Genomic DNA, 16,524 nt, shown 5'->3' on the forward strand with positions numbered 1-16,524 from the left:
CCACAGGCCTTCATTCTCTGACAATCCTCCATCCCATAACAAAGGAGGACTAGGATTTCTAATAGTGCAAACTATTCCATTGCATGAGCACTTAACACCATCAACAGCACCTCAAGAAAAAGAAAGTCACTAAGGAAGAAAATATTTTTACTGTCAAATACCAAAAAAATTTAACATAGTTCAATAAAAAAACAAACCAACAAATGGGATCTTTTCTCAACATAAGAATCCAGAAAGTAGTATCCCCAAATAAAAGTTACTATCACTCAATTCTAAACTGAAAAGAGTTACCAACGATATTATAGACATGTGTGTGGTTTTTGCCCCAAGCAATTAAAGACATGAGGTCCCATCCCAGGAATTCCCTGGTGGTCCAGTGGCTAGGACTCCTTGATTTCACTGCCATGGGCCCAGGTTCAATCCCTGGTCAGGGAACTAAGATCCCACAAGCCGTGGCATGGCCAAAAAAATAACAATAATAAAAACAAGGGGTCCCATCCTAAAACAATAAAGTCCTGCAGGCTTCCCTCAACCTCAAAGATGCAAGCACTGACATGGAAGGGTCTCAGAAGAATCCCATCATCTCTCACATTTGCTCAAAGCTTTTCAATTTCAACCAATTTGAAACTGCTCAGATTCAACTGATTTTAACACTAATTCTACGAGGAACTGTCTCCATTTTTAAGTGAGTACTAGTCTCAATAACCAAATGACTTGCATAAGATTTCATCGTTGGTGACTGCACTGGGACTTGAACTCAGATCTCATGGTACCTAGTTTAGTGTTCTTCATAATATTGACATCTCTTATTTCTTTCCTTCACTGATTGGTTCAGAATGAGGGCATAGCATCAGGAAAGGGAAGAAGGGATAATAAGGAGGGGATGGTATGAAGGAATGCACACTGTAATCACCTCTGGGACATCCAAGTTTTAAAAACCCAGCTTCCTAAACACCATCTCAAACAAGTGTTCCCTAAGAACCTCCAAAGCATCAAAATGTGGGGGTAGGTTGGAAGAGTGAGGAACAAGACAGCACTTTCTCTCATTACTTTGATCTGTTTTAAGTAACGATATTGACTGTTTTGCCATTAACAAGAAAGAAGGCCAGGAGATTTTAATTTTTCTTGAAAGAGCGCATGGATTTTTTTAAAAGACATAAACTGTCAGTGCAGTGAAAAGAAGAGTGACTTGGGTTTCCTCTCCAGCTTCAACAATTAGAAAGTTATACGACTTGGACAAACGGCTTAAATTCTCTAGGTCTTTCTTCATTTCTATGCTAAACTAGAAAATCTCTTAAGGTCCCTTTCAGTCCTACAATAACATGATTCTAAGAAGTTACTCAGCCCCAACCATGCACAGAGACCAATGGGTTAGACCCCAAAATACTTGACTCTCTCAATTCAGAAGTCAGAAACTAGTTGGACTATTAGTATATCAACTCCAGAGAACAGAACAACAACACAAGAAAATTAACTTTTTAATAAAATCCAAAGTGATGCAGGTGTGTAACGTATAAAGAAATGAAAACTGTCCACAGAGGCTGGGCCAGCCTGGAACATGCCACAAAATGGTGGGACTTTTAGCTATACAACTGGAAAGGGTCAGAGATCAAGGTGAGAAAAAGACTTTCTAGGTGGGTAGATATTTTTATCTCCAGCCACAAAAGTCAGGAATGATCACGGCTTGGGGATCCCACTGGTTGATACCAGGGGGGTTGGTTTAAGGAGCACTGGGAGACAAAGGTCAATAAGCAGGAAGGAACCAGACTGTAATGAACGTTCAATGCCAAAGCTTAAAGACATTTAAGCTTTATCTGGGAGGCAATGGAAAGACGTTAAAAAATTCTGAGCATGGTTATCAAATGATAACAGATGTGTTTTAGGAAAGAATCATGTACTCTGCAATGATTTACACTCTTCCCCCTATCATGAGGCTCACTGAGGAAATACACTTTTTAAGAAAGTCTCCGTTGTATAAGTGTATCACGTCCAGCCCTAATACAAATCTTGGTCAGTGGAAAAAAAGGAATTTCTAAATAATTCACTGATTGTTTAATTCTATAGACTATCTTGTCACCAAAAGGAAAAAAAATGATCAAATAGTATTATGAAGTGCTGCATAATATATATTCCTCTAACAAATTCACAAAATGCAAATAACTAACACATTAGTGGCTGCAAGCAGTTCTGAAGGAAAGAGCCTTTTTTAACCGTATATAACAGCATTCCTCAAACTTACCTAATCATGGAACTTTTAAAAGTACAGTATTTATTAACATAATACAGAACTAGTGTTCCAGAGTATATCCTTTTGGAAATTGTACCACGGAACACTTAGTCCTAAGAGAATGAAACTCAACAGAAAGTGAAATCCATTCATAACTGACACAAACGCACACAAAATACACACAATTCCTTCCTTTTAATCAGCATTAGAGACCAACACAAATTTAGAATTTCTCTCTGCACTTGCCCACATGCTGTATCAGTGGTTCCAAACCTTGGCTGCATATTTAAGTCACTTGGGCAGTTTAAAAAATAATAATAATGCTCAAGCTTTAACCTTCCAGAAGAATTAAATCAGAATCTTTAGTTTGGACATCAATAGCTTTTAAAAGATCCACAGGCAAACCTACACCAATGAGGGTTAAGAATACTGCTGTATATTAAGAATTTACTAACTCTAAAATGGTTCACGGTAGAGTTAGGGAAATGGGAAAGGGAACATGAATTCCACTTCTTTCAGTTAGAAAACCTTCCCCTGAAAAAATGAGACTTGGCTATATTTATTCTGCATACAATACTCGATCTCGAATATTCTTGGCCTTCTCTGTACGTGTTCATCATTGTATAATGGTGGTTTAATGTTAACACTAGAACATGCTAAATGGTTGATAGCCAACAATTTCTTTAAGACAAGCTTTAATTTTGAACACATAGAACCAAATTTTCTATTATTTGCCAAATTGGAATCATTGGTCTCAGAAGTTTTAGTCTGATTCCCATAAAACACAGCCAGAAGTAAACTGCAAAGCCAAAATTTTCAACTGTCCTCCTGGAAAATACATTTTTTAAAAACTGCCTATCATAGAAGGTTTGGGACTTAGTCAAATGATGTTATTTATTTTATAGCCATCATTCCACACTTGGAAGTTTTATCGTCCAAAATGCAATGAAGGTATTACAACAGTTGAAAACTCATGTTTCAAAGCATAGTTAAAAGTTAATCTTCCTGGGAATGCATTTTTCCTCCAGGAAAGTAGAGGGAAGAAAAAAGTAATAATACACCCCTAAAGCCAGCACTTACAAAGAAGTCAGAAGCTGCAAAACAAACTATAACACAAAATGTTTGGTTATCCTGGTCTTAAAGACGATGAATACAAACAGTATGATCTCCTAAATTTAATCTGGATTTCCAAACCTTCTATTCATCCTCTCAACCTTCCACTTGACTCTGAGTAATTAACTCAGAAAAAGATGATATAACGATATATATCACTTTTAACTCATTTGCTTTCTAGGCCACAGGACAGAAAAACATTCTCCACCGTCTCTTATTTTGCCTTTGCAAAGGCACTCAGGGGGTTCTTTCCGTGAGGAATGCCTTTCCATCTTGCCTCCATTAAGACATTTAGGTCACTTTATCACAGGTCTAGAAGACATCTTAACCTAATCTCAACCCTGCTCTCTGCTCAGAAACTCTTCCACAAAGCCTGACCTAATCTTACCCAACATACTAATCATATGTGTTACCTTTCCCTCAAATTCCTGCTCCAACGCTTTCTCCTGAGGGCAGCCTTTCTTGATGCCTCAGAGGAGAACAAATCACTCCTTCTGTTTCCTCTGTTACATGCTCTCGCCACCCTGGGTGGCACTTCTGTGCCACTTCTCCTTTAGAGTGTGACCCCTTTGAGGACAGGGACCAGATGGCGCCCGTTTCCCCTCCACGATCCTGCACCTGCACAGTGTGTAGCTCACAGGGAGGGTGGTAAGTGTCTCATGAATGGCCTCCTTGGCATCTTTGTAAAGCCTGTACTTCATCATTCATTCTAACCCTTTCTTATAAACATCTTTCTCCTTCTGCTTGAAAGCTCTTTGAAGGTAGAAATTATTTCTTCTTTAGTATTCCCATGAAACTAGAAGACAGAGTTTCCAGACTGACAGAGTATGAGGTAGCACGCCATATTTTCTTTTTATTCATTTATTTATTTTTTTGGCTGCGTTGGGTCTTCGTTGCTGAGCGCGGGCTTTCTCTAGTTGCGACGAGCGAGGGCTACTCTTCGTTGCGGTGCGTGGCCTTCTCATTGCGGTGGCTTCTCTTGTTGCGGAGCACGGGCTCTAGGCATGCAGGCTTCAGTAGTTGTGGCAAACAGGCTCAATAGTTGTGGCTCGCGGGCTCTAGAGTGCAGGCTCAGTAGTTGTGGCGCACGGGCTTACTTGCTCTGTGGCATGTGGGATTTTCCCGGACCAGGGCTCGAACTTGTGTCCCCTGCATTGGCAGGCGGATTCCTAACCACTGCGCCACCAGGGAAGTCCTAGCACACCATATTTTCAATGTGTGAGACGGATGCTAAAGTGAAGTGGTACTCACAAATGAGAAGAAACACAACATCCATGTTCCAAATAAATACTAAAATATACTACTTCCTCAATTTTGTTAATAACTCCCTCTCAACATACTGGCTGAAACCAGGAAACATTTAGGCTCTCCCAACCTACCAACCTAAGGACCATGCCACAGAGCGTCTCAAACAGCATCTCCTATTGACTTACACATGGATTTGGACAATTGTCTTGGAAAATCCCATAGACAAATATAACAGGAAGAAGTTCTATTTAAGAAAACAACTCCAAGCTAACTGAGTTTACAGTTTTCTTATTCACATGGGATTAAGGTTTCTTGGCAACTCCAAAGTAAACAGCCACATGGGAATTGAAGCTGGGTTTTTTTTTTTTTTTTTCCTCTCTCTCTCTCAAAAAAGTAATTGATGGAAAACTCAAGAAAGAAAACCGAGAAGGAAACACAGACGCCTCTATATATTTGCCTGTAGTTGGTTTCATCTCTGGCTAAATTCCTTCATTCCCAATCGTCAGCACTTTAACTATTAAGAAGCAGAAAATTTGAATGACTGAATGATAATCTAGAATGACAAGAGTACTAATGGTAATAAATGCTAAGGAAGGAAAGACATACTTATACACTTATCCTAGATCATTTTGATTTCACCAAGGGGGAAAAAAACGGTAATGAAATCTATTTTTTCACCTCTTAAAGTGACAAAAGGCAGCTCCTTTCAAGAAGGAACTTGCCTCCAAAGAAATAAAAACCTGCAAAAGAACTAGTTTGGGACAATCCACAACTGCTGAACATACAAAATAAGAGAGTAACATTCAGGATATTTAATAATTTAATTCAAGGATCATGTTACTTAAAGAGGCAAAGAGTAACAAAGTGTTCTCCCTAACCATTACTAAGAAAAACAGAAAATGTTGTATGCTGTACTAACCCCTCCTCACGTTGGCTGACTACAAACTTCCCACAAAAAGCATAACACTGACTAAAACAATATATTAGTGCCAATGTCCAACGAGAAGGAGGAAATCCTAAAACGTACAAAAAAAGCCCACAGCTAAATCTTTTTGGAAAATAAGGCCAGCACAAGCTTTTTCCACTGAAGATATTAACAGCAATTATGACCTATGATTCCTTGAATAATGCTGGCAACTGACGAGCAAAAAGAAACACACCCTGAATAAGAATACTATTCATACACACACACACACACACACACACACAACATATATATATGTATATATACAAACACATATATATACACACATATATATGAATTTTATTCAGTAAGAGTGTTAATCATATACTGGTATGGTATATTTTCATGTTTTACAATACACTGTGGTGGTATGTGTTGTAAAACATGAAAATATACTATACCAGTATATGATGAACATTCTCTCTGAATAGAATTCATATATATATATGTGCTGCTGTATACATATTTTAATGACCCGTTTGGGGAGAATGTCTTAGGTCTTATCTAGGGAGCACTGCTCCTTTAACGATACAACTTAATTTGAGATACTCATCGAGGGGTTCAACTATTCTACACACAGACACCAAAGTTTCTCAAGCACATCAAGAGAAGGGAAGAAGTTTGCAAAAGCACCTACTGAGCCAAACTTGAGAAGCATCACAAACTGTGCCAGCTCCTCCAAGAGGCATTACTCTCTCTCTCTCTCTCTCTCTCTCTCTCTCTCTCTGTCTCTCGCTCTCTCTCTCTCTCTCGCTCTCTCTTTTTTTTTTTTGGTGGTTGTTGTTGTTCCATGTTCCCTTCTGTGGATGGGTTTCTTCTGCTGACTCACAGCCGCTTCCCCCTGTGACCCCAGCATTTTCCCGTGGCCCACACGGTCACCCCCGGCTTCTCCCCGACCCCACCCGACACCACGACCTTTCCCTCCGCGTCCCCACTACCACTCTAGGTCTTAGTTTCCCCGATTCGTTAGAGACAAGTCTCGCTCAGTGAGTTTTCAGAGCCCGTCACACAGGTCGTGGCCAGTGTCTACAGAAGGTCCCTCATTGGGTCTGGTGCCACATCTAGGCCTGTCAGCTGCGGCTGGAAGAGCAGCGAAACGGGTGATGCAAAACACACCCGGCTCCTCTCCTTTTCTCATGGGAGGGTATGTGGAAAGGCAGGCATATAATCACATAAATGCCAAAGTCCATAAATTTAAAGGTATTACTCAGAGACAAAAGGTAAGAGTTGAATTAGCCAAAGTACAAATTCTAAAGCAATCTATTTTGTCTAAATAAAATGCAAAATTTTAAACGCCATGAAGCAAAAGGCTGTTCTTTAAAAAACAGCAAGAGTTCCTAAATTAAAGAGAGGATTGATTCATGAGATGACCATAAGCCACTATTATAACTCTCCTGGATAAAATAAAGTAGTGAAATATCAGACCAACCAACCTTAATATGATTTTGAAATGTGACTGTTTAAACAAAATATAAAAGACTACAAAATCCATACCATTTGTTTTACTGTATTAATTTGCTTCAGCCCTTTGGCTGTCCCTCTAATGCACCACAATGACTCTAATTCAGAGTCCTACTCAGCAAAACTTAACAGCTTTAGACAGAACTTTTCTCACTATAGGAGCACAGTCCCCCCAAGACGGCATGATAATCACCGATTTACAGAAAATGATTTATATTTTATGAACAACAGTCAAACAAAGTCAGAAAAGCACTCCTCAAGTCCTGGCTGCCACCAACTAGGTCTCTGACCCTGGAAAAAAAAAAAAAAAATCTATCGAAGACCATTCAGATCCTTGTCTAGAAGAAAAGGACATGACCACCACCCCCAATTTTTAAATGTACTAATTCTTCTGTAAACCCATTTTAAAGCAGTCAAGCTTAAAGCTCTTTACTAAATGTAACAGCATTCACTGGAGTCACATTAAAAGGCACTGCACTGGCCCCGTCATTTTATGGGCTGTCATGCTGTGGTTGAGTCCTTTTCCCAGGTAACCTTGTGAAGTCCATAATGAAGAAAGAAAATCATGCAGGAGTTCTGACTACACAGTCCCAGAACCAGATGAACTCCTTCAAAGGGATGCTTCCCACACTTTCATGTTCTGGCCACCTTAACTGCCACATGGTCTCCAAGCCAAATGTCAGGTCAAGAGTTCAGAGTGACAGAGCATGTGAGCTATCTATAAGTGGGCTTTAACCTGTCAGTCAGGATTCTAGTATCCTTAATTTATATTATACAACTAGTAATGACAGTTGGAGCCAAACATTCCTCTTCAGTTGGATGAAGAATGGCCCAAAAAAAAAAAAAAAAAAAAAAGCCAATTCTTCACGTCTGTGACCAATTAACAGTGCCTGAAAATTATATAATCTTTAGCTACTTCTGGATCACATCTGTATCATGGATATCATGGCCTCACTATAGCTGTACTCGTCAGGTTATACCCAAAATACTGTACCCAGATATTGTTGCCACATGTAAAATCTTGCTCCTAAAAGTGAATAGAATGGTAAGGGATCTGAAAATTGAGTTATATGATAAATAAAATCTAAATATCTTTAGTCTGAAGAAAAGAAGACATACAGATTTTATAAAAAATATCTTCGAAAAAATTTTTATACCTCCAAATGGCAAAACAAAAAGATCACATGGATAAAAAGAAAGGGGGAAACTTTCTGAAAATCAGCACTGACTAAAAATGATCTGCCTTGTATATACATCTGAGACCTGTACTGTCTTTATACCTGTTGTAGAAGATACAGAAGGAACTTCCGTACTTCATGGGTGGCAGAACCAAATGACCTTTTACACTTCTTTCAACAAAATACTTTATGTTCTACAAATTGGCAATAATTTATGCATTCATGGGCAACCTCAACCTACTTTAGCCATTACGATCTGTTTCTCTCCATGAGGTGGTGGTGATGATTAATCTTGGTTTTAAAAATAATAAGGGTTCACTGCATAGTAAGTATACAGAAAGAATACAAATCAACCATAATCTCATCACTGAGACAGACACTTAACATTTTGGAATAATTTCTGCCCTAGTAATGTTTACATGATTTTTAAGGCCTACATAGTAATCTAATCATAAACTCAATGTGATTTCCCACATGATCCAATGCTTTGAGTTTGGGTTCAAGAGACATTTTAACCAGTAATGACTAAACTTTCACAGGGTATTGATTTAAATTAACTATTATTATTCACTTTAAAAAATCACAATAGCAATTAGGGTATATTCACTGCCATCAAACACACAGTTTAAAGGAACCCCAATGACATCCCCTACCTCCGTAGATGCTGAAAGAGGAATAAAACAGCAAATGTGGTTTTCATAGAGCAGTTGTGTGAAATGACTGCCGAAAGAAAAGCCAAGTACCTGATATGATGACAGAACTCAACAGGTGACTGTACAACATGCTCGAGAATATGAGCTTGACACCCAGGCTCCTCATATTCAAGTCAACACAAAGACAGAGCTTAGAAAAGAAAAAGAGAGAATGAGCAAATCACTTAAGACAGTCTTTTTCTTAATCTTTTCTCACTAATCCTTATCTGCTCGACTCTGATGGAAGACAGAGCGCAAATCAGAAGATATAAAAACAGGACAGATTCTTACCCTTAACAACTTTCTGAAAGATGACCATATGAGAAAAGAATCTAAAGAAGAGCGGATATATGTATCTGTATAACTGATTCACTTTGCTGTACAGTAGAAACTAACACAACACTGTAAATCAACTCTACTCCAATAAAAATTAATTTTTGGGATTCCCTGGTGGCGCAGTGGTTGAGAGTCTGCCTGCCAATGCAGGGGACACGGGTTCGAGCCCTGGTCTGGGAAGATCCCACATGCCGCGGAGTGACTAGGCCCGTGAGCCACAACTACTGAGCCTGCGCATCTGGAGCCTGTGCCCCGGAACAAGAGAGGCCACGACAGTGAGGGGCCCGCGCACCGCAATGAAGAGTGGCCCCCACTTGCCACAACTAGAGAAAGCCCTCGCATAGAAACAAAGACCTAACACAGCAAAAAAAAAATTAAATAAATAAATAAATAAATAAGTCAGGAGCTCTTTAAAAAAAAAGTTAATTTTTAAAAATAAATATAATTAATTAATTAAGAGATGACCAGAATAACCTGTTTGGGGGGTTGTCCATTTTTTCTAAGTCTTGTACGTGCCAGTTACCCCTATTTAGACAGTTGTAGGAGAAAACAGTGATCACAGACTCTCTCAATGAAACTTATGCTCAAGTCCATAACGCTGTCATCAGAAATAAGAACTCAGGGTCCCTGAATGTTGGCTTTAAGGCCTAACTGTCCATTTGTGATGACATCCAGTGGTGACAACATTTAAGTCTGGAATCAAAATCAACACTCATTCTGCAGCCTCCTCAGCCCATCTTCAGAACTGTGACGTCAAATACTCTTCACTGTATATACACGTCCTCTTGGAATGTCTGAATTGTGAACCACGTGAATATATTACCTATTGAAACACATACTGAGATTGAAACCTTAAATATCCTAATTTCACTTAAATCAAATTTGATTTTAAATGTTTAAGCATAAAGACTCAGTGCTAGAGAAAGTATATCATGGGCTATAATGAAGTGAATTCACTTTTAAATAATTAAATCAAAACTTATTTCTATGACCAGAGGACTATGACCTATTCAACCTATACAAAATAATGGTCAGTGGAGGAAGTAGAAGCAATTATACTTAGAGATTTCTGCCTCCCCCCCTCCAATAAAAAGATTCAAGTGGTCCCCATCTAAGACCAACTAATGCACTCATTTCGAGGTACAAAGGGAGACAGATATTCCTCCAAGCAATTTATCCCAGAAGACAACACTTGCTACCTTCCAGTCTCAAAATGACAAATCTATTTGCCTAACAAGATGAGCTTGAGGGTAATAAAAATATACCACATAAACCATCAAACAGTTTCTTATTTATATTAGTCTTAGTGATAAGCCCTTCTGAAAAATCATAGTTCAAAGGTCACTTTTCTAAACTGACACATTTTAAGGGTATAAAATATCTCTACTTTAAAATATGTGATGTGTACTTTGTGGTGAAACAATGTATATAACCCAATGTAATGGAAAACTTGGCTTTCATCAATTATGATGCCGAATGGATTTTCTCTTCTTCGGCCATTGGGATTCGAGATTCCTAAAGCATTTTGCTTTGATGAATCACATTTGTAATACAATCACTTTACTCATCCCCACCTAATACACTGTAACACATTTTCCCCTCCAAGATCTTGCCATAGTCATTTCACAAGAGAAAGAAAAAAAGTAGTCATTTCACAAGAGAAAGAAAAAAAGAAGTGATTAAAGGAAACAGGACAGACAGTGAGTAAGCCATGAACAACTGGCCAAAGAACTGTAAAACTCCTGGCAGATCATTTCCATGTGTTTCAATTAAAGTTCCATGAGAAGTGGACAAAGAACTAGAGAGAACAGCAATAGTTGTATCCATTCCCTCCTTTTGTAAATATAGTTAGAGCCAAAGAATAAAAAGTACAATTACTGGAGAACTTGCAAATTTCAACATTGAAAAACATTTGGGATGTACCCAATACAAAGAGTCTAATTTGTAATCTCATCAGCCAATCAGAGAATATTAAAAAGCACTTTACATTTTTAATATAGATAGAAAAAAGGACTAAGGGTGTATAAATAGTAGTTCTCCTTCAAAGGTGGGATGACTAAGTGGATTTTTTTTTCTTTCTTGCATGTTAATTATGTATTTGTTATAGACAACTTAAAAATGACTTGCTATAAGGAAAGAAAACGACTTAGTACAAATGATTAGGAAGTTAAAATCTATAGATCAAATTGAGTATCAAAACATGATAACACAACAATTCTACCAAACTTTTCTAATTATAGTAAATGTTCTACAAACTTTATTTCCTCCATTAAAAGGTATTAGTAGTTGAATTGTGTCCCCCAGAATTCATATGTTGAAATCCTAACCACCAGTACCTCAAATGCGACCTTACTTGGAAACGGGGTCACTGCAGTTGTAATTAGAGAGATGAAATCATTAGAGTGAGCCCTAATCCAATAGGACTGGTGTCCTTATAAAAAGAGGATGTTTCGACACAGCAAGACACACACAAGGAGAACACCATGTGAAGAAGGCAGAGATGGGGACAACGCTTCTACAAGCCAGGAACACCAAAGACGGCAAGCAAACCTCCAGGAGCCAGGAGAGGGGCGTGGACCAGATTGTCTCTCGCAGCCCTAGGAAGGAACCAACCCTGTCCACACCTTGATCCTGGACTTCTAGCCTCCAGAAAGGTGAGACAACCCATTTTTAGTGTGGAAGCCACTCAATTTGTGGTACAAATTTTTAGAGCAGCCCCAAAGGATAATACAAAACGTTTCAAAGCCTTAACACACAGAGATATTACCCTCCGATCACATTCATTTTTCTTTAATCTGTCCTTTGGTAAATAGCGTTTGCAAAATCAGTATTTCCTCCAGATGCTCCTCCTCCCAACCCCTATGACTGCAGTTACATAAGGCCACATAAAGGAATTTTCTCCAGGAGAATGTGAGAACAAGTGACACATGCCAGACCCAGACCTGACCCGCCTTAAGACCACGGCACACTCCCCCCTTCTCACCAGCTCCCATCTGGCCACGGTGATGACCCAGTTTTAACCGTACAGATGAGATCGTGCCTTAAGGAACAGCAGGGCTCTGTCTTAGAAGGAATCTGGGTCTCTCACTGACAGCATGGGACAATGCCACCCACCAAGCGGGAATACTCTCCTTAGAATGTTACATGAAAGTAAAATAAAGAACTGTTCTTTTTTTTTTCCTTTTTGTTATTGTTTCATTAAAAATTTTACAAAAGATGTACACACTTACTTAAAAATTGTACTATGTGGAAAGGACAAAATAAAAAGGTGTGCTCTCTGTTGATGGTTTTATGTATCTGAAATGTGTACCATTTCAGACCTATATTTTATCTTGTTTTTATATGTATTTTGCAAAACAGAAATCATACTATTTATATGTTTGCTTTTTGATTCAGCAATACATTGCAAGTATCTTTCTGTGTCAATGGGTAAAGATTTACTTAGTTTTTTTTAAACATTGCATATAATTTCATGATGTGAATACACCGAAATTTATTCAACCATTCCCCTATTTTTGCACTTTTAAGATGCTTCTAATTTTAAAGAACTGTTCTTTAAGGCAAGATATTGTTGGCATTATCTGCTGTAACAGGTTAGACTTTTACCCTAATAGAATATCAGTGTAAATAAAACATTTTAAACACATACAGTAAAACAGTATACAGAAAACCAGGGAGATCTCTGAAACAAACAATAACTGTGACTCCTGGCAAAAGTCTAAGTGTACAGTAAACTGAACAACTGCAAATTATAGCTCCAAATTTGAGACAATACATTTGGTGATCCCAGTAGTTGTTAAACTACAATTTCAACCCTTTGTAGAAATCTACCCATTCTTACTCTTAAAGATATTTAAAGTTTTCTTTTATTTTTTAATTTCAAAAATTACTAATGAAAATAGTAACTATAATCATATTGTTATGATTTTACATATATTTTGATGGTCCAAAAAAACCAAAGTAACATACACAAGTCTCATCCTCCTCTTCCAATCCTCTCCTTAGGGAGAGCCAGTATGAATCCAGGAGGTATCCTTCCAGACTCAGATATTTTTAAAGTCAGGATAGTCAAATTTTAAACACAGCTCAAAGAGAGGTTCTAATTTTGTTTTGTGATACACACCCCAGAGTAAAAAACCAAAATATATTCTAACAATAAGCATATAGAAACTTCATATTTGCATTTCCCTGGGAGAAGAAAAGCATTTTTTCAGACATGCTAATGACCAGCAACGTGGTTTATTTTTTGTTCCCAAATGTTTCCCAAAATGCCATTAATTTTAATGGAAGATGTGTGACTAGAAGAAAGTTCCTGGAGGAGAATTCAATACTTCTCCGCTCCTTCATTCTACTGGAGACAGACCATAATGTCTACTTCTGTCCGGTCAAAACACTGAAAATTACTTTTCCGAAATTTGGGATGCTTGCCTTTTAGTAAGCTGCAGGGTTTTTCCCAGGGTAAGTATCCAAATCTTATATTGACACTTGTCGATCAGGAAGATACTTTATTGAACAAAAGAAGAAAATGAGGATATTAAAAAGTACTCCATTTAGTTACTCAGAGACTTCATTAACCTGTGACCAAGAATGTAATCTATGATTCCAACGCACAGTTTGTGGGATGCACACGTGTTCCTGGATTCAAACATGTGTTTCCATTTAAACTGCTGGAATGTATATATGGCTCTGCAAAGAGTGATAAATATTAGCAAATCTTCTAAGAATGAAGGTCCTTTATGACCACATACACTGTGTTTCGATTCAGGTTTTAAAATGTCTGAGTCACACAAAGCTCAACAGGCTGCTTTTTACATCGCTTTGCAAGTTAAAGAAGAACTCAAAAAAAGAAAAAAAAGAAAAAAAAATCCTTCCACAGATTGCGTCTATTTGTACCACCACAGCCAACCCAAGGCAAATCTGCTATTTGTCTTCTCTTTTCTTCCCCTTGTGGCAAGCCTGCCCCAGCTAAAAGCAGAGTATTCTGAATTGCCCAAGTATTGAGTACAAGTTGGACATGAACCAACGTCAGACAATGCCAAGGAAGGCGGATTCAGACACAGTACATAAACTTCAACAGCATGAGCCTAAAAAGCAGGGGTGGAAAACTGTGGTCTGGCACATGCTATTTGGCCAGCACAGCACTTTTAAATTTTGAAAATTTAAATCCCTTTAAGAAAGGCCGCCCAAACAAAGAAGGTACCTCATCATATAGGATAGTACACCTCACCTTGCACTATGAACTCTCCGGTGTCATATGCCGGCCAAATGTTTGAAGTATGAATGCTGCATGAATTCTTCCACATCTGAGCCTTTTTCCATTCTGTTTCTTCACCTAGAATGCCCTCCCCACCCACCCAAGCCTACCTCCACTTGGCTAATTCCTACTCTTCTAAAGGCCTCAACAAGTCCTTTTTAATCTCCTCAAGTGCCAGTCAAGTGCTTAATCCTGTACGGCCCAGACTTTCCTGCTATTTATGCGGCTTTATCATCAAACACCAGACTAATTCCTTTAGGGCAGGGACTACGCCTTGCTCATTTTGGTCTTTCCAGTGTGTTGCACAACACAGCAGGTGGTAAACAAATATTTTCAGAATGAAGAAATGGCAATGCCAGTATCAGCTCTGAAAATATTCACTTTCAATATCCTTGGAAGAGAATGCAGATGAATGATGAAGTTGACCAAAAAACAAAAAAAAACAAAAAAACACCGATCACACAGAAGGCAAGAGAATGAGGAGGACTGTAAAAGCCACATCTGGTCACACAGGTGTTTTCCAAAAGTTTGATGACCCTCTACAGTGATATTTAACCTCATCCGTAGTTGCTGCTGTATTTCACTCTGGGACAAACTGTGTATTTCTTCCTACACACATGCCTTCTGGAAACCAACAACAAACACACAAATATAATAAATTCAACTGAACAAAAGAAAGAAGAACAGGAACTCGAGTCAATTTCTTTGAAAAGACAGACATCTTCCCTTACATAAAACACTTATTTTAAAATAGAGCTAACCAGAATTAATCAACTGCTCTCCCCACTATCTCAAATCATTTTCCATCAGTTCCACTCCTATTTCCCTCTATGACTGGCCAGGCTGGCTTCACTGAAGGTCAGAACTTCCGGAGGGCAGCCGGGGACAGAATGGACATGGTTACCAGTCGTGAGCAAGCAGGTCTAATGGTGCATCTTTTGCCAATTTTATTACCTCGCCCATGGTCATGCTTACCAGAAATGAAGAAGCTGTGAGGGACTCCTTCTCTCCAGCCCCCTAGGCCAGGTATGTGTTTGGGGAAGGAGGAAACAGGCGTAAAGAAGATAATCTGGGCAGCAGATCTGGCAGTCCTCACTGCCTCCTTGCCTCCAAGGGAAAACTTCATTAAATTTGCCCAGAAGGAGCCCCCTTTGAATGGTTACATCCCAAACAGCCTACCACCCTTTCCTTGCCCCAAGCGTCTCCAGCTATCTTATCAAAACCTACTCTCCTTCCTATGGAAGGGGCGCTTTCAGGGGCTTCCAGTGTAGCTGCTGAGACAGGTACATTTCTCCTTAATTATCGCCAAGGCACGAGTAAAAAGTGACTTACCTTCTGAAAAAAGTCTTCCCCACTTTTGCCTTTTCCTTCAGCAGCAGCTGTAAATAAAAATGTATACATTTAAAATAGTTTCGTTTTTCAATCTATGTATTTAAAAAACTCTCGAGTATCAGGTATGAGAATACAAAGGTAAACAAGATACCAGCCTTGCTCCCCCAAAGCTCGGTGCCTGTCGATAGGCCTCATCTGTAACGCAAAATGGATACAGAATAAAATACTAATCCAATCAATCAGACATCTTTAGATAACTTCACACTCCTTTTTCTGTCTGAAAGCCTCACAAGTCTCTATCTTCACACATAGATGAAAGTAATCTTGTTTTCTCATAGTCAAGGAACTACATACATGAACAAATGCAACTACCAGTAGAATCAGCTGTAGTGCTGTGAGCACCTCCTGTCTGTAATCAGTCCCAGGCGTGAGGTTGCCTTTTCAAGTGATGGCTCATCAGACAAGGCCTACTCAGAGCAATTTCAGTTTTATGCTTTGCAATGACTGTATAGTCTACTTGGATTTCAGCTGGCATCACAAGCTACACTTTAACTCACTCCTTTATTCACAGTTATAAAGAGAGAGACAAAACAACAAGAGAGTTAAAAAGCCATGGTGAAGGTCCCAGACAACAAAATTTCACCTGAGATTAATTTCAAGGTCATTGCATTTGAACAATCATTTTCATATCTGAATGGTAGCCTATAAATAAAGGACAA

General features: G+C 38.7%; 1 protein-coding gene across 4 annotated transcripts in view; it reads right to left on the minus strand.

Annotated features, from left to right (window-relative positions):
* BICC1 (BicC family RNA binding protein 1) overlaps positions 1–16,524 on the minus strand; it is a 301,081-nt gene that overhangs the window by 184,078 nt on the left and 100,479 nt on the right. For 3 of the 4 annotated variants that reach the window (XM_068547506.1, XM_068547505.1, XM_068547507.1), the window contains exon 2: positions 15,806–15,852. In XM_068547506.1, coding sequence (XP_068403607.1) covers positions 15,806–15,852 — 47 coding nt within the window. Of the gene's footprint in view, positions 1–14,446; positions 14,520–15,805; positions 15,853–16,524 lie in introns of those variants that run through there. The other variant, XM_068547508.1, reaches the window with a different exon arrangement.

This window comes from Eschrichtius robustus, chromosome 7 (assembly GCF_028021215.1).
Source record: "Eschrichtius robustus isolate mEscRob2 chromosome 7, mEscRob2.pri, whole genome shotgun sequence".
Classification (NCBI taxonomy): Eukaryota; Metazoa; Chordata; class Mammalia; order Artiodactyla; family Eschrichtiidae; genus Eschrichtius; species Eschrichtius robustus.